Raw genomic sequence first — 18,455 nt, 5'->3', positions numbered from 1 at the left:
AAAAACAAACAAACAGGCCGGGCGCGGTGGCTCACGCCTATAATCCCAACACTTTGGGAGGCCGAGGCGGGTGGATCTCAAGGTCAGGAGATCGAGACCATCCTGGCTAGCACGGTCTCTACTAAAAATACAAAAAATTAGCAGGGCGAGGTGGCGGGCGCCTGTAGTCCCAGCTACTCAGGAGGCTGAGGCAGGAGAATGGTGTGAACTCGGGAGGCGGAGCTTGCAGTGAGCCGAAATCACGCCACTGCACTCCAGCCTGGGTGACAGAGAGAGACTCCATCTCAAAACAACAACAACAACAAAACAAACAAACAAAAAACAGAAAGGAATCCAGCTATTAGCAAAATTCAAATGAATTGTGGATTTTTCTGTTATTAAAATGTAGAGATGTCAGGATCCCTAAACTCAAGTAAATGACACAATAAACGAAGCATCAAATTTGAAGCTATGTTATGATGGTGCCTGTGCCAGATTTGGGGGAAGGGCAATGCTTGGCTTACACAGATGCTCTAGATCTTGAAGAAGGAGAGAGGGGCACAGTTCTGCAGAGACCTGTGCGAATACCAGAGAGAGGGCCAGTTACTTCAGGGTGGAGAGTATATGGAGAATGGAACCACTAGCTATAAACCAGCCTGCATGATGGGCTGGTGGAAATACCAGTTTCTACATGACCTCTAGACCAAACACTCTCTAGACAAAAAGCAACTCTGCTTTGAATGACCTTCAAAGTGAATGCCCTGGGCCAGTCCCAAGGGTTCCTTCCCCTCCTCCTACTCCGTCTCCTGGGTAACAACATTGAAAGCCTGGGAAGAAAGGGGGTGATAGCATAATCTTCTCTGTCATGTTACAGACCCAGGGAGCTTTTAAGAAATAAATACCAATGGGAAAGAGGTAACATGCATTCTCTGTAAGTACTTTGGTAATTCAAGGCAGTGTTTTAACTAGACTCGGGAAGTTGCCTGGGAATCAGAAAGGAAGGCAAAAATGTGTGTGGAATTTGTCAAAATTTGTTAAGCCCATATAGCATAATAAGGAGAACATCTTTTTATAAAAACAAAGTTAAATCATAAATTATCGCCGAGTGCAGGAGCTGACACCTGTAATCCCAGCACTTTGGGAAGCTGAGGGAGGAGAATCGCTTGAGCCCAGGGGTTCAAGACCAGCCTGGGCAACATAGTGAGATCCCGTCTCTACAAAAAATTAAAAAATTAGCCAGCTGTGGTAGTTTGAGCCTGTAGTCCCAGCTGCAGAGGCTGAGGTGGGAGGATCACTTGAGCTCTGAAGGTGGAGGCTGCAGTTAGTGTGATTGCACTACTACACTCCAGCCCAGGTGACAGAGCAGGACTCTGTCTCAAAAACAAGCAAACAAATAATTGCAAGGCATATATTTTATTTTTAGATCATGCTTTACTTTTGTTTTTTGAGACAGAGTTTCGCTGTCATTGTCCTGGCTGGAGTGCAATGGCGCAATCTCGGCTCACTGCAACCTCCGCCTCCCAGGTTCAAGGGATTCTCCTGGCTCAGCCTCCCGAGTAGCTGGGATTACAGGCATGTGCTACCATGCCCAGCTAATTTTTTGTATTTAGTAGAGAGGGGGTTTCACCTTGTTGGTCAAGCTGGTCTCGAACTCCTGACCTCAGGTGATCCACCCGCCTTGGCCTCCCAACGTGCTGGGATTACAGGCGTGGGCCACCTCATGAGGCGCTTGGCCTCATGCTTTGTTTTGAATTAGGGGAACCATCAGTGCCTGTGTAGAGGAAGCTCACAGAGAAACCAGGGACAAATCCTAGAAGGCTTTACGCTTTCAGCCAGGGCTCTCCAGACCATTTTGGTTATGCACTCCATCAGTAAAATATTTTTGCAGACACATTGTATTAGTCTGTTTTTGCACTGCTCTAAAGAAATGCCCCTCAATTATGTCATAATAATATCACACAAGTATTCGAGTTAAAAAAAAAAAAGAAAAGAAAGAAAAAAGAAATGCCCGAGACCGGGTAATTTAAAAAGGAAAGAGGTTTAATTGACTTACAGTTCAGCATGGCTAGAGAGGCCTCAGGAAACTTATAATCATGGCGGGAAGGCAAAGGGGAAGCAAGGCACCTTCTTCATACGGCTGCAGGAAGGAGAAGTACAGGGTGAAGGGGGAAGAGCCCCTTATAAAACCATCAGATCTCGTGAGAACCCACTCACTATCACAAGAACAGCATGGGGGGAACCGCCCCCATGATCCAACTACTTCCACCTGCTCTGTCCCTTGACATTTGGGGATTGTGGGGACTATGGGGATTATAATTCAAAATGAGATTTGGGTGGGGACACAAAGCCTAACCGTATCACACATTCCTCAGTACATATATTTTAATTGTTTTGAGATTATATATCTTCATGAGTCCACCTATGTGAAATGGCCAGAAGGCAAATTCACAGACACAGAAAGTAGATTAGTGGTTGCCAGGGTCTGGGGGAAGGATCCAATGAGAATGGCTGGTGATGGGTATGGGTTTCCTTATAGGGTGATGAAAATTTTCTGGAATTAGTGATGATGGTTGCACAACCTTATGAATATACAGAAAACCACTGAATTATACACTTTAAAGGATGAGTCTTTTGGTATGTGAATTATAGCTCATTTTTTAAAAAATCACATATAAATAATGTGTATGTTATAAAGAATAGCCTTAAAAAGTTATAGGGTGAGATTTTAAAAGTCATAAGCAGACTGAACGCAGTGGCTTACACCTGTAATCCCAGCACTTTGTGAGGATGAGGCAGGGGAATCACTTGAGACCAGGGGTTCAAGACCAGCCTGGGCAACATAGCAAGACCCTGTCTCTACAAAAAAAAAAAAAATTAAAAATTAGCCTGGCATGGTGGCGCATGCCTGTGGTTGCAGCTACTCAGCAGGCTGAGGCAAGAGGATTGCTTGTGTCCAAGAGTTCGAGTTTGAGGCTGCAGTGTGCTACGATGGCACCACTGCACTCCAACCTGGTCAACAGAGTGAGACTCTGGCTTGGTCTTTTGGAGATATCTTTGCTAATTTCCACTTCTATTGGATTTCCCCTCCAAAGCATGACTCTTTCTTTGGACATAGTCATAAGCAGAGAAGGTTGTAGTTGGTGATGAGGTACCACTTCCAGACCAGGCTCCAGGGAATTTCTTCTAGAATGACAGGCTGCCAGAAACCTTGACTGAGTGCAGTAGCTCAGGCCTGTAACCCAGCACTTTAGGAGGCTGAGGTGGGAGGTTCGCTTGAGCCCAGGAGTTCGAAACCAGCCTGAGCAACAGAAGCTGCAGTGAGCTATGATGGCACCACTGCACTCTAGTCTGGGCAACAGAGCAATACCCTGCCTCAAACAAACAAAAGGAGAAACTTTATGACATTTTACCTGGGTTTACAAATCATCTAGAAATGTGTCTGCACTATGTCTTGGTTCTCAGTATTAGGGTGTTTAGCTTCCTAATTGATGAGGACAAAAATGAGACCAACAATCCTCCGACCCTGCCTTCTTTGAACTTGGCTTCTCTCTAGGTGTTCAAGACCCAGCTGCTGAGAGTAGAAAAGAAGAAGAAAGGACCCGAGGTCAGCAAGTGCTCTCCCCACAATGGGGCAGATCTGCCAGCGAGAATCGGTAAGCTCTGGTGTTTCTTTCTTTCTTTCTTTTTTGAGACGTTTTTGTTCCATCGCCCAGGCTAGAGTGTAGTGGCGCGATTGCGGCTCACTACACCTCTGCCTCCCAGGTTTAAGCGATTCTCCTGCCTCAGCCTCCCGAGTATCTAGGATTACAGGCATGGGCCACCGCGCCTGGCTAATTTTGTATTTTTTTGTAGAGATGGGGTTTCTCCATGTTGGTCAGGCTGGTCTCAAACTCCTGACCTCAGGTGATCCGCCCACCTCGGCCTCCCAAAGTGCTGGGATTACAAGCTGCTCTGGTGTTTCTTTAGCTTCTCAGAGGGGTCACATGTACCGTAGCCTGCTCAACCTGCTCTCCCTGGCAGAGGGGTGTGTTGGGGTCCATCTTAGAGGAGGGAAAACTCTGACCAAGAGCACAGCAGGAAAGCGTCATGAGGCTAGGCAGGAGCCCCCTCAGACCCAGCCTCTAAGTCTTGGTGCAGCAGGGGCCACTTGTGTTCTGACCAAGGGAAGCCCAGAGGATCATTCTGTATCCCCCTGGTTAATTGCTTTTTAGACAGTTATGCTGCGAAGTCATCAGTGTGTGCTGGAAATAGGAGTTTGGCTTTTTCTTCTCTAAGAGAAGCCCCCTCTGGCTGAATTTTATGTTGCCATGTAAAAATGGGCTTCTGCCCATTAAAAAAATTTTTTTTTTTTTTTTTTTTTTTTTGAGACAGAGCTTCATTCTGTTGCCCAGGATGGAGTGCAATGGTGCGATCTCGGCTCACTGCAACCTCCGCCTCCCTGGCTCAAGTGATTCTTGTGCCTCAGCCTTCCTAGTAGCTGAAGTTACGGGCGTGCGCCACCATGCCTGGCTAATTTTGTATTTTTTTGTAGAGATGGGGTTTCATCATGTTGCCCAGGCTGGTCTCGAAACCCTGGCTTCATATGATCCGCCCACCTCAGCCTCCCAAAGTGCTGGGATTATAGGCGTGAGCTACTGCACCTGGTCAATTTTTTTTTTTTCTTAAATTTTAACAGAGACAAGGTCGTACTGTGCTTCCCAGGCTGGTGTTGAACTCCTGGCTTCAAGTGATCCTCCCACCTCATCCTCCCAAAGTGTTGGGATTACAGTGTGAGCCACTGTGCCCAGCCCAGAAGCCCATTCTTACATCTTAAAGAGCTTTGATTCTCCCCCTGGATGTTGAAATAAACCCTGGAAAATGTTTATGGGACAAATTATGTTCTGAGTAGCCGGCTCATTTCAAATTAATCTATGCTGTAGCTGGGTCCCTCTAGAGCAAGGACTACAGCTGTTCCACCCCGCCCCCCACCAACAGAACAATCTGGGAAATTGAGACACAGTGGGGTTGATCTCAAAGACAAACACAGTGCTCATACTAACTGAGTGCCCTGATCCCAGAACACTCTCAGAGCCCCATTTAAATCACCACAGTGGCCTGGCCTGTTTGCTTTATGAAGACTTTCCCCTGGTCAGCCGTTGGGTGGCAAATTAATTCCTGATTAGTATCTGAAAGTGGACAATACAAGCTCAAGGAGTTGCTTCCACCTCGAGGCAAGAGGTGAGGGGCTTGGGCACGCCTGGGGTGGTCATCTTTCTCTCAGTCCTACAAGAGTAGTTTACAATGCCCTCTTCAGCGTCTTTGAGAAGGGCTTTGCAAAGTCCAGCTCAGGTGCATCCCTCCTGCCTCCCAGGGTTTTTCATTTGTTTGTTTGTTGTTGTTGTTGTTGTTTTTGAAACAGAGTTTCACTCTTGTTGCCCAGGCTGGAATGCAATGGCGCAATCTTGGCTCACTGCAACCTCTGCCTCCCAGGTTCAAGCAGTTTTCCTGCCTCAGCCTCCCCAGTAGCCGGGATTACAGGCTCCTGCCACCACGCCTGGCTAATTTTTTGTATTTTTAGTTTAGACGGGGTTTCACCAAGTTGGCCAGGCTGGTCTCGAACTCCTGACCTCAGGTGATCCACCCGCCTCAGCCTCCCAAAGTGCTGCGATTACAGGCGTGAACCTCCGTGCCCAGCCCCTCTCAAGCTTTTGAGAGGATTGAATTCTGTCCTGTTCCTAATGCCCAGTTGGAAGCTCTCAGCCTCATTCTCCTTTGTGGAATCCAAGGCTCCTGCGTGGTTGTCAGTGGGGAGTGGAGGCCACTAAATACAGAAATCCAAAATTCTTCTTAGCCGTTGGGCCTCTTAGGCCTCTTCCTTTTCTCCTCTTTCACCCCCAACCAGAGTGAGAAAAGTTTTGCCTGCTCTGGGAAAGAAGGAGCCCTTCTAAACCTGGAAGTTTGTTTGGGATGTCATTGCCACCTCTCATGGCCCCCTTCCTGTGCCCCTGCCTGGCTTTTCCAGTCCCAGGCAGAATGCCACCAGGAATTTAAAGCAGGCCAGGCCAGCCTTGGAGAGGTGGCACAAAGCAGCCAGTGTCACAGGCGCCATGTGGCAGTCAGCAGGTTTGGACTCCAGCACCCAGAGTTCAGTGTCAATCTGACGACAGGCCTTCTGTGGTGCTTGGAGGTCTAAGGAGAGGAGCACAGACTCTGGGATCTCAGACACAGATGGAAATCCAGCAGCTGGACATTGATTTGGTCCCGTCAATTAGCCCGGAGGAGTTGTAGTTCTTATTGCCTGGAGCCTCTGTCAATCCATGATCTTTATCTTAGCTGCTGCCATTTACCAAGCAAGTCCTCTGTGCCCACCACTCCCAAAGGCCCAGTGAAGAAGGTGTCATTCCCCCTTTACAGATGGGGAAACTGAGGCTTAGAGAGGTTAAATTCCTTTCCCAAGCTTGTACAGCTGGTCCTGGCAGATCCAGGACAAACTCAGGTCTCTCTCACTCCAGGACTGTGCTCTTTCTACCCACCATCAAGCTCAAGGCTGAAAGTGAGGTGTGTGACTCCAACCCTATCTTCCTAAGGATAGATATATTTTGAGTTGTTCCAAGCTTAGAAACTCATGCTTGGGATATTGAAATTTCCACTGTTAGTCTAAGGAAGGGCCAAAAATTGCATGGTCCATTTGGTTTCTTTCTCATAGGTTTCCTGACAATTCCAAGCCCCAGAAAGTATTTTTCACTCTTGCCTTACTATTAATTCTCATGTAGGCTTGGAAGTATCTGCAAGGCTTCATTAGAGCCATTTCAGCAGGGAGGTGGCTATCATGGGGATGTCAGTGTAAGGCCTAGGCAGTTTTGGCTTTGGGCATGTGGAAAACTTGCCTGGATTGTTCTGGTAGCTCAGACTGTCTATGGGATGCTATTTTTTGCTTCCGTAGTTTTCCTAGGACCATAATTTTTTTTAATTTTATTTTTTATAGATGGGATCTTGCCCTGTCACCCAGGTTGGAGTGCAGTGCCACAATCATGGCTCCCTGCAGCCTTGAACTCCTGAGCTCAACTAATCCTCTTGCCTCAGCCTCCCAAGTAGCTGGGACTAGAGGCGTGTGCCCCCGCAACCAGCCAATTTTTAATTTTTTTTTGTAGAGACAGGGTCTTGCTATGTTGCCCAGGCTGTTCTTAAACCCCTGGCCTCAAGTGATCCTCCTGCCTCAGCCTCCTAAAGTGCTGAGATTACAGGTATGAGCCACTGCACCCAGCCTAGGACCTTGATTATGTGAGGTAGGACAAGAAGTGCTGAAAAGATCATCCCTGCCCTCCAGGGGAGATACATACGTGGGTTATCCCTGATTCTTACAGGGACGACTTGCATGTCCGTGGGCTGCTATGCAAGCTTCCAGGAACTTCAGTCTCCTTCCTTATAGAGTGGGGTTGCCCCTTGTGCTCTGTCACTCTGGGTTCCATCCCTTCTCACCCACTAATAGTGGGGAGGAAGAAGAAGAACTAATATTTATGCTGTGCTTTCTGGGACTGGGCACTAAGATAGGAGGCACTTTACAGGTTGTTATTACAGATAAAGCGCTGAGGAGGGCCTCAGTTTTGGTATTCGTATTTTTTCCCCCAGTTTTCCCCCAACCTCCAATGCTGCAGAGATACCTGCAGGCGTGAGTGGAGACTGACAATCAGAATCCTATGAGACCTCCAAGTTGAGAGCAGAGTCCTTTGAAGTCCCTAGTCGTCACCAATATACTTGAGTTTGGGCTACATGTGTTCTGACTTGGGGCTCCCCAGAAAGTTTGTCTCCAGCAGCCCCGGGGTTGGTTGGGACCAGGACCCACCCTATCCCCTGCTAGTGGTAGGTGGAAAGGTGGGGCCAGGCTCTAATCCATCTGATTCATCTCCCCTTTCACTGGACAAGACTGATTTGGCCTCCACTGGCTCCAGAGCAGGCATGCTGGCCACACTCCCAACACTCATTTCTGGAGGTGTGACTTGAGCCCATTACCAAGCGTTTTTATTCATCCCCCCGCTCCCTATCTGGTGTCTTCTGTATGTGGGGATGTTTATCAACTCTGTGCTCCGTGGGTAGCCTTCTTCTGTGCCCAGTGACACAGGACAGCTCAGTCCCCAGCCTCAGCCAGCTGCCCTGGGCATGTTAGGCAGGTGGGCTGGTACTCACCTGTGCCTGAGGTTCCCAGCCTCAGTTCGCCTCCAATGGATCTAGGTTTCCTTTTCCATGAAGTATTCCAGCAACCAGAAAGTCAAGCATCTAAACAGGCCAGCTTGCACATGATTTTTAGAGATACTGGAGGAGGAAGGAAGGTATCTCCAAGATATGTATGCACTGTCATTTCTGCCTCCAACCTTGAAACCCTTCTCTGTATCAGTCAGCTTTTGCTATGTGTGTGGTGTAATAAATCACCTTAATACTTAGTGGCTTAAAACAATAATCTCTTATTTACCGGCAATCTTGTGAGTTGGCAATTTGGACTGAGCTCAGCTGGAACGGCTCTTTTCTGTTCCATTTACTGTCAGACTGGCTCCCTCAGAGGTCTGCAGGCAGCTTGAGGTCTGTGGCTTCTCTTCCACATCTGACAGTTGACTGGCTATAGGCAAGGGTGGTAACTGGGCCATGTGCCACACATGTTCAGCAGACTAACTGGGGCTCATTCACATAGTGGTGGTTGCAAGGGTTCCAAGAGCAGCAAGAAAAGTCAAGCTCCAAAGCACAAGCATATTTCTTTTTTTTTTTTTTTTTTGAGATGGAGTCTCGCACTTTGGCTCAGGCTGGAGTGCAGTGGCGCAATCTCGGCTCACTGCAAGCTCCGCCTCCCAGGTTCACGCCGTTCTCCTGCCTCAGCCTCCCGAGTAGCTGGGACTACAGGCGCCCACCACCACACCCGGCTAATTTTGTGTATTTTTAGTAGAGACGGGGTTTCACCATGTTAGCCAGGATGGTCTCGATCTCCTGACCTTGTGATCTGCCCACCTCGGCCTCCCAAAGAGCTGGGATTACAGGCGTGAGCCACCGCGCCCGGCCCTGCACAAGCATATTTCAAGTGTCTGTTTGCATGGCATTGCTATTGTCCTGTGAGCCCAAGCAAGTCACATGGCCAATTCTGGAGTTGCTGTGGGTGGAGACTATGTAAAAGCATGGGTACAGGGAGGAGAATTAGTGTGGCTGTTTTTTGCAAACAATTTACTACACCCTCCCTATCCATTCAGCTATCATCATGAAAAAATTCATAGGAGCTTTTCTCCTGATTGGCAGCAGCTTCCAAAATTTGTGAGGCAAAGAAAGTTATAAAAAAGCAGAATCTGTCAGGGGCAGTGGCTCATACCTGTGATCCCAGCACTTTGGGAAGCTGAGGCGGGTGGAACACTTGAGCCCAGGAGTTTGAGACCAGCCTGGTCAACATAGAGGGACTCCATCTGTACAAAAAATAAAAAATTTGGCCAGGCACGGTGCCTCACACTTGTAATCCCAGCACTTGAGAAGCTGAGGCAGGCAGATCACTCGAGGTCAGGAGTTCAGGACCAGCTGGGCCAACATAGAGAAATCCCATCTCTACTAAAAATACAAAAAAAAATTAGCCGGGTGTGGTGGCGGGTGCCTGTAATCTCAACTACTCAGAAGGCTGAGGCAAGAGAATCGCTTGAACCCGGGAGGCGGAGGTTGCAGTGAGCAGAGATCACGCCACTGCATTCCAGCCTGGGCGACAGAGCGAGACTCCATCTCAATAAATAAATAAATAAGCCAGGTGTGGTGTTGCATACCTGTAGTCCCAACTGCTTGGGAGGGTGAGGTGGGAGGATTGCTTGAGCCCAGGAGGTCGAGGCTGCAGTGAGCCATAATCACGCCACTGCACTCCAAGCCTGGGCAACAGAGAGAGAGAGAGAGAGAGAGAGAGAGAGAGAGACCCTGTCTCAAAAAAAAAAAAAAAAAAAAAATAGAGAGGGGAGGGCAGAATGCTAACTCATCTTTCGCAGACCCTGCCAAGAGCTGGTCACTGCTTGATGGCCATGTTGCCTCCTTGCTCATCAGGAAAGCATTGCATCTTCAGGGTAGGAGACACAGCGGGGCCAGTGGTTCAGTCGGGATTAGACGCCTGTGCTCCCACAGCTTCTCTCCAGGCCTCTGCGGCAGCTCCGGTACTGCTGCGCTTCCATTACTGACTGGCACATCTGTGGGCTCCTTGAGGGCTGAACCACGGTTGTTTTTCATCTTGGACTCTCCAGCTTCCAACACAGTGCCTGGTACATTTGTAAGAACCTAGTGTTTGCGTGAATAAACTCATGAATTGCCCATGACTGAGCTCTGCTGCATTTCACCCAGAGAATTGGTAATCATGATAGAATTTGCTTAGACATTCCAAGGTTACTTGTAATTACTTTTGCTTTCTGAGCGTGATTGATTAGTTATAAGCATCAATATGTTGTGAGTGCAAGTTGCTAAAATGCATTTGTAACACTTTACTTGTCCTGTCTTTCTCTAAGGCTACAGCAGCTGAAAAACCAAAACTTCATCTACTTGCTGAAAGTGAGGTAAGAAAGCTATTTTTTTTTCATTTCCTTCTGTAACATTTTCTGTAAAAGATAGTGCATGGCAATCCCCTTTGGGATAATGATTTTAAGCCAGCCAAGCAGCTGTGCAGTGGCTTCTCCAGGGTGTGGAGCAGTATTGACCTCCAACTTGCTCCCTGCTAGACTCAGTCCACCTGAACAGGGAAGGTGCTTTCCAAGGGGGCCTAGTAACAGAGGCCCCCTTCTTAGCCCTTTCTTGGAAGCAGAATGCTAATTGTCAGAGCCAAACACAAGGCCTTCCTGCCTTGGGGATGCGTGGCGTCCTGACTGTGAGAGACGCTGGGAGGGGAAATGGAAGGGTCTCTCCCCTCCTGTCTTTTCCATTTTACAGTCAGGCATGCCAGAAACTTGGCACCCATCTGCTCTGCACTTCAATATGGACAAGTTTCAGATCTTTCCTATCGACATATCCCATTTAGCCCCAAATCAGAGTTTCCTGCGCTGTTTGTGCTGACCTACCCTCTTCCCTCCCATTCCCCAAGCACACAGCTTACTATCTCTTTAAAGTGGCAACAGAGTGGATCTGAGATGGGTTGCTTCATTGGAAGGTGGTGAGGTGTAGACTTTATGAATCAACTTGGGAGAAAAGCACAGAAACTCTCGATTTCCCCTGTGTCTGGGGCCATTACCTAGTCCCAGGTGAGGCCCAAAACTGGGTGTGGATTCAACCTGGAGCCCCAGAGCTCTGCCCTGCTCCTCATTCCACTGATTGAGTAGCTATATTCTTGTTCTTTTGAAAATAAATAAGACTCAGTCTCCAGCCTCAAAAGACTTAATGACTGAGAAGTGAAGCTCAATATTTTTTCAAAAGAGAAAGTTACAACATAGGTGACACGTGCTTTAAGAGCCAGGTGAGGGAGTGGTCAACCCTGTCTTGGGTCCAGATAACAAAGGCTGGATAGAGGTGATGAGATTTGCAGAGAGTCTTGAAGAAGAGGAAAGCATGTGCCAGGCAAGGAAGGGCATTTCAAGCAGAGAGAACAGCATGTGCCAAAACAGAGCCTGCAAAGAACAGGAAAAAGCTGGGGAGACTGAGGAGGTTGGATGGGGCTGGGATTGGTTGTCCAGTTGAGAAACTCTGACAGCACGGCCTGAAGGATCCTCTAGGCTGAGGAGTCATGTGATTACATTGTTTTATGTCTGGCAGTAGCAAGGAGCTTGAGCTGGAGGAAGCCTTGGGCATCCAGGAAACCAGAGAGGGGGTAGGGGGCATAAGTGTAGCGAGACCTCCATGGTGTGTGCTGTGCAAAATGATCTACTTCCCAGTGGGAAGAAAGTACAGTTGACCCTGAAGCAATGAGGGGGTTATGGACACTGACTGCCCCCACATCATGCAGTAGAAAATCCGTATATAACTTTCTACTCCCCCCAAACTAAACTACTAAAATTACTGTTGACCAAAAGCCTTACCGATAACATAAAGTCAATTAACAAATATTTTGTATGTTTTATATACTATATTCTGTATTCTTACAATAAAGTAAGCTAGAGAAAAGAAAATGTTATTAAGAAAATCATAAGGAAGAGAAATAGATTTACTATTCTTTAAGTGGGAGTGGATCACCATGAAGGTCTTCATCCTTGTAGTCTTCACTTTGTGTAGGCTGAGGAGGAGGTAGAGGAGGGGTTGGTCTTGCTGTCTCAGGGGTGGCAGAGGCAGAAGAAGATCCAGGTGTAAGCAAACTCCTGCAGTGCAAACCAGTGTTGTTCGAGGGTCAACTGTATTACAATTCCATTGTCACCAACTTTTTAAAGACAAATCAATGTTGGTGGCCTTGCAGGTACCCAGGACTCTCACAATGAGGAGGGGACAATAGTGGCCCCCTCCTTTATTTCCTGGACTATCTTTAGCATATTCTGAAGCATAGCAGCTTTAGAATTGCTTGGTTGAGGCCGGGTGTGGTGGCTCATTCCTGTAATCCCAGCACTCTGGAAGGCCAGGGTGGGCGTATCACCTGAGATCGGGTGTTTGAGACCAGCCTGGCCAACACGGTAAAACCCCACGGTAAAAAACTCTACTAAAAATACAAAAAATTAGCCAGACATGGTGGTGTGCACCTGTAATCCCAACTACTTGGGAGGCTGAGGCACGAGAATTGCTTGAACCTGGGAGGCAGAGGTTGCAGTGAGCTGAGATCCTGCCACTGCACTCCAGCTTGGGCCACAGAGTGAAACTCTGTCTCAAAAAAAAAAAAAGAAAAAAAAGTGTTTGGTCAGGCCAGGTGCGGTGGCTCACGCCTGTAATCCCAGCACTTTGGGAGGCCGAGGCGGATGGATCACCTGAGGTCAGGAGTTCCAGACCAGCCTGGCCAACATGGTGAAACCCCGTCTCTACTAAAAATACAAAAATTAGCTGGGCGTGGTGGCGGGCACCTGTAATCCCAACTACTCGGGAGGCTGAGGCAGGAGAAATGCTTGAATCCGGGAGGCGGGGGTTAGTGAGCTGAGATCACGCCATTGCACTCCAGCCTGGGCAAGAAGAGAGAAACTCCATCTCAAGGAAAAAAAGAAAAAAAAGAATTGCTTGGTTGAAGTAGTCTTGTGTATCATGTTATTTGGGTTTAATTAGACTGATCCTCACAAAATAGGCAAGTGGTTTTAAAAGATTTCTGCATAAAAAATGTGGGTTGAGACAGGTGTGGTGACTCACACCTGTAATACCAGTGCTTTAAAAGACCAAGGAGAGGATCAGTTGAGGCCAGGGGCTTGAGAACATCCTGGGCAACATAGCAAGACCTCATCTCTAAAAAAATTGTAAAAATTAGCTGAGCATGGTGATGTGTGCCTGCAATCCCAGCTACTTGAGAGGCTGAGGCAGGAGAATTGCTTGAGTCCAAGAGTTTGAGGCTGCAGTGAGCTATGATTTGTGCCCCTGCACCCCAGCGTGGGTGACAGTGAGACCCTGTCTCTTAAAAGGAAAAAAAAAGTAGAAGAAACTGGGTTGAAGCTAAAACAAATGAACAATGAGAAAGTAAGATGGCTGATAATTTTCCTACCCCTGGTACAGACTATTCAGCTACATCATGGGGTTGAAAGAAGATAAAGATCTTATTAGATATAATGACAAGTCAGTCAAAAACTTAAAAATTAGCAGGCTATTTAAATTCTGGCTTTACATATGATATTGTTAATGATGAACTAATCACTATGTGTACACAGTGCCTTGAGAGAATTAGCTAATGACACTGCTAGGCCACCACGTTAAAATAGTTCATCTTTATCTCTTTATTTATTTATTTATTATTATTTTTTGGAAACAGAGTCTCACTCTGTTGCCCAGGCTGGAGTGCAGTGACATGATCTCAGCTCACTGCAACCTCCCCCTCCTGGGTTCAAGTGATTCTTCTGCCTCAGCCTCCCAAGTACCTGGGATTACAGGCGTGGGCCACCACGCCCGACCTATGTTTTTATTTTTTTTTAAATGAAAGTATAATTTACTACCAGTCAAACACACAAATTCTGTAAGCTTAATAAGTGTGTTGTTGTTGAGACAGGGTCTCGCTCTGTCACCCAGGCTGGAGTGCAGTGGTGTGATCTTGGCTCACTGCAGCCTCCACCCCATGGGCTCAAGTGACCCTCCCACCTTGTCTCCCAAGTAGCTGGGGCTACAGCCATGTACCAGCCTGCCCATTTTTTTGTTTGTTTGTGGTTTTTTTTGTTTTTTTTTGAGACGGAGTCTCTCTCTGTTGCCCAGGCTGGAGTGCAATGGCGTGATCTCGGCTCCTGCAACCTCCGCCTCCTGGGTTCAAGCAATTCTCCTGTCTCAGCCTCCCGAGTAGCTGGGATTATAGGCGTGCGCCACCAGGCCAAGCTAATTTTTGTATTTTTAGTAGAGATGGGGTTTCACCATGTTGGTCAGGCTGATCTCTAACTCCTGACCTCGTGATTGCCCAGCTTGGCCTCCCAAAGTGCTGAGATTACAGGCGTGAGCCACCGCGCCTGTTTGTGTTTTTTTGAGATGGGGTCTCACTCTGTTGACTGGGCTGGAGTGCAGTGGTGTGTTCTCGGCTCACTGCAACCTCTGGCTCCTGGGTTCAAGGAATTCTCCTGCCTCAGCCTCCCAAGTAGCTGGGATTACAGGCGCCTGCCACTATGCCCAGTAATTTTTTGTATTTTTGGTAGAGATGGGGTTTTACCATTTTGGCCAGGCTGGTCTCGAACTCCTGAGCTAGTGATTCGCCTGCCTTGGCCTCCCAAAGTGCTGGGATTACAGGCCTCAGCCACCGTACCCGGCCTATTTTTAAATTTTTTTTTAGTAGAGACACGGTCTTGCCATGTTGCCCAGGCTGGTCTTGAACTCCTGAGCTCAAGCAATCCACCTGCCTCAGCCTCCCAAAGTGCTTGGATTACAGATGTGAGCCACCATGCCCAGCTGTTTAAGAAGTTTTAACACATGTATACACCTATGTAACCATTGCCCAGTTCAAGATATAGAACATTTTCATCACTCCCCCAAAATCCCTTCACGCTCTTTTCCAGTCAATACTTCCCATTTCCTGTCCTCAGAGTATCACTATTCTGACTTCTGTCACCAGAGCTTTTCCATTCTTGAACCTCATATAAATATAATCATACATATGTACTCTCTTGTGCCTGGTTTTAATATTTTTATGTTGCTGCATATATCAAAAGGTTATTCCTATGTAATTTTGTTTTTTGCTTTTTTTTAATGAGGCATTTTATTTGTAAATATGTATAACATCTCTAGAAAAAGAATCCCAGGATTTTCCTTCCTGTGTGTTTTTGTCTTGCTTCTTCATGGTCCATGATGCCAGCTGAGACTGTCAGTACAATGAAACCAAACTGGCCAGATGCAAGCAGATTCTTCTGCATTTCTCTAGATCTTTGAGTTGCACATCAAATCTGGGGCTGATCTTGCCACACTTGTTTAGACTGCCTGTGAGGTTCACAACAATTTGCCCAGCTCTGTGATCATCAATGATTTCGAATTCGCCAATATAACCATGCTTCATCATCACAGTGAGAAACCAGATGGTGACTTTGGAGCATGGCCTAAGAACCTGGTGTTTGTCTCTCTTTTCAGCATTGTCGATGCTCTTCAGAGCATCAGCCAGGACATTCATGTGCACCACTGTGGTGGTGTGGAAAGATGGCAAAAAGAGCCCTACGTGATTTTGTATGTAGAAAATCCTAGAATACCCACAAAAACCTATTAGAACTAATAAGTTCAGCAAGATTATAGGATACAAGATTAATACACAAAAATCAATTGTAGCCAGGCACAGTGGCTCACGCCTGTAATCCCAGCACTTTGGGAGGCTGAGGCAGGTGGATCACAAGGTCAGGAGTTCAAGACCAGCCTTGGTTTCAGACTGGTGGAACCCAGACTCTACTAAAAATACAAAAATTAGCAGGGCATAGTGTTGGGTGCCTGTAATCCCAGCTACTCGGGAGGCTGAGGCAGATAATTGCTTGAACCTGGAAGATGGAGGTTGCAGTGAGCCAAGATTGTGCCACAGCACTCCAGCCTGGGTGACAGAGCGAGACTCCATCTCAAAAAAAAAAAAAAAAAAAAAAATTAAATTGTACTTCTATAAAATTGCAATGAACAATCTAAAAATGAAATTAAGAAAACAATTCCTGGCTGGATGTGGTGGCTCATGCCTGTAATCCCAGAACTTTGGGAGGCCAAGGCGAGTGGGTCACCTGAGGTCAGAAGTTTGCAACCAGCCTGGCCAACATGGTGAAACCCCATCTCTGCTAAAAATACAAAAATTAGCTGGTTGTGGTGGCACACACCTGTAATCCCAGCTACTTGGGAGGCTGAGGCAGGAGAATTGCTTGAACCTGGGAGGCAGAGGTTGCAGTGAGCTGAGATCACACCAGTGTACTCCAGCCTGGGTAACAGAGTGAGACTCTGTCTCAAAAATAAAAAAAAAAAGAAAACAATTCCATTTATAATAGCATCAAAAAGAACAAATTACTTAGGAACAAACAAGAGAAGTATAGACTTTTACTCTGAAAACTACAAAGGATTGTTGAAAGAAAATAAAGTTCTAAATTAGTGGAAAGACATCCCATGTTCATGGATTGGAACACACTATTGTTAAGGTGGCAAACTCCCCAAGTTAATATATAGATTCAACTCAATTCCTATGAAAATCTCAGCTGGCTTCTTTGCAGAAATTGACAAGCTGCTTCTAAAATTCATACGAAAATGGAAGGGGTGCCGAATAGCCAAAACAATCTTGAATAAGAAGAAAGAGAACTCACATTTCCTGATTTCAAAACTTAAAAAGCAGGCCGGGTGTGGTGGCTCACGCGACACCTGGATCCATCACCAGAGGGAGGCTACCGAACCAGGATTACCTTTATGGCAGGTAGTCGTAAGGGCAACCCCGGACAAGCTCCCAAACTTGTAACTGCCCAACAGGTTCACCTTGCCCACTGCCTAGACAGAGCTGATTTATCCACAGAGGAACTGCAATAAAGAAGGAGTAATTCACTCAGAGTCACCTTTGCGGGAGAATGGGGTTTTACTATTACTCAAATCAGTCTCCTTGAGCATTTGGGGATTGGAGTTTTAAGGATAATTTGGTGGATGGGAAGCAGCCAGTGAGTCAGGAGTGCTGATTGGTTGGGTCAGAGATGAAATCATAGGGAGCTGAAGCTGTCTTGCACTGAGTCAGTTTCTGGCTGGGGGCCACAAGATCAGATGATCGAGTTTATCAATCTGGGGGGTGCCACTGATCCATCAAGTGCAGGGTCTGCAAAATATCTCAAACACTATCTTAGGCTTTACAATAGTGATGTTATCCCCAGGAGCAATTTGGGAGGGTCAGAATCTTGTAGCCTCCAGCTGCATGACTCCTAAACCATAATTTCTAATCTTTTTGCTAATTTGTTAGTCCTTCAAAGGCAGTCTGATCTCCAGACAAGAAGAGGGTTTGTTTTGGAAAAGGGCTGTTATCATCTTTGTTGTATTTTTATTTTTATTTATTTATTTATTTATTTATTTACTGGGGACAGAGTCTCGCTCTATCGCCCAGAATGGAGAGCAGTGGCCCAATCTCGGCTCACTGCAACCTCTGCCGCCTGGATTCAAGCGATTCTCCTGCCTCAGCTTTCCGAGTAGCTGGGATTACAGGCGCCCTCCACCATGCCCAGCTAATTTTTGTATTTTTAGTAGAAACAGCGTTTCACCATGTTGGCCAAGCTGGTCTCGAACTCCTGACCTCAAGTGATCCACTCGCCTTGGCCTCCCAGAGCGCTAGGATTACAGGCGTGAGCCACTGAGCTCAGCCTCATCTTTGTTTTAAACTATAAACTAAGTTCCTCCCAAAGTTAGTTCAGCCTATGCCCGGGAATGAACAAGGACAGCTTGGAGGTTAAAAGCAAGATGGAGTTGGATAGGTCAGATCTTTCACTGTCTCAGTAGTATTTTGTCAAGCAGGTTTCATGTTTGTGGGTCAGGAGTTGGGATAAGCTGAGCTAGGTGTCCTGCCTTGGGTCATGCTTTCCTGCTCATGTGGTTGTTTGTGGCATTCGGTTCTTTGTAGCTGTAGGATTCACATCTTGCTTCTTCTAAGAGGCCCGGAGGCTAGAAGTCCAAATTCAAGGTGTTGGCAGGCTCGTGCTCCCTCTGAATGTTGGAGAAGAAGACCCTCCCTTGCCTCTTCCAGCTTCCAGTGGCCCCAAGCGTTCCTTGGCTCATGGCAGCATCACTCCCATCCCTGCCTGCATCTTCGTATGGTCATCTTCTTTCTGTGTGTGTCCCTTCACATGGCATTCTCCCTGTGTGTCCCAAGGTTATCTCATAATCCAAGATGATTGCAGGATCTCCAGCCACTCTGCCTGTCCTCCAGTCAGCAAAGAAGCAGGAAAGCCACACAATAGCTGTGTCTCTTAAGGGAGGCTGCAGAAGCTACTGAGACACTCTCACTTTCA

General features: G+C 47.0%; 1 protein-coding gene and 1 pseudogene across 8 annotated transcripts in view; one reads left to right on the top strand and one right to left on the bottom strand.

Moving 5' to 3' along the window:
• HK1 (hexokinase 1) overlaps positions 1–18,455 on the top strand; it is a 130,758-nt gene that overhangs the window by 15,099 nt on the left and 97,204 nt on the right. For all 8 annotated transcript variants that reach the window (XM_054436626.1, XM_054436627.1, XM_054436631.1 and 5 more), the window contains 2 exons: positions 3,533–3,632; positions 10,461–10,508. In XM_054436626.1, the coding sequence (XP_054292601.1) occupies positions 3,606–3,632; positions 10,461–10,508 (75 nt within the window). In that variant the 5' untranslated portion in view covers positions 3,533–3,605. The remainder of the gene's footprint in view (positions 1–3,532; positions 3,633–10,460; positions 10,509–18,455) is intronic.
• On the bottom strand, positions 15,252–15,637 carry LOC129006685 (small ribosomal subunit protein uS8-like; annotated as a pseudogene).

This window comes from Pongo pygmaeus, chromosome 8, assembly GCF_028885625.2.
Source record: "Pongo pygmaeus isolate AG05252 chromosome 8, NHGRI_mPonPyg2-v2.0_pri, whole genome shotgun sequence".
Classification (NCBI taxonomy): Eukaryota; Metazoa; Chordata; class Mammalia; order Primates; family Hominidae; genus Pongo; species Pongo pygmaeus.
The sequence above is the reverse complement of the archived record's forward strand: the minus strand, read 5'-3'. Positions and strand labels throughout refer to the sequence as shown.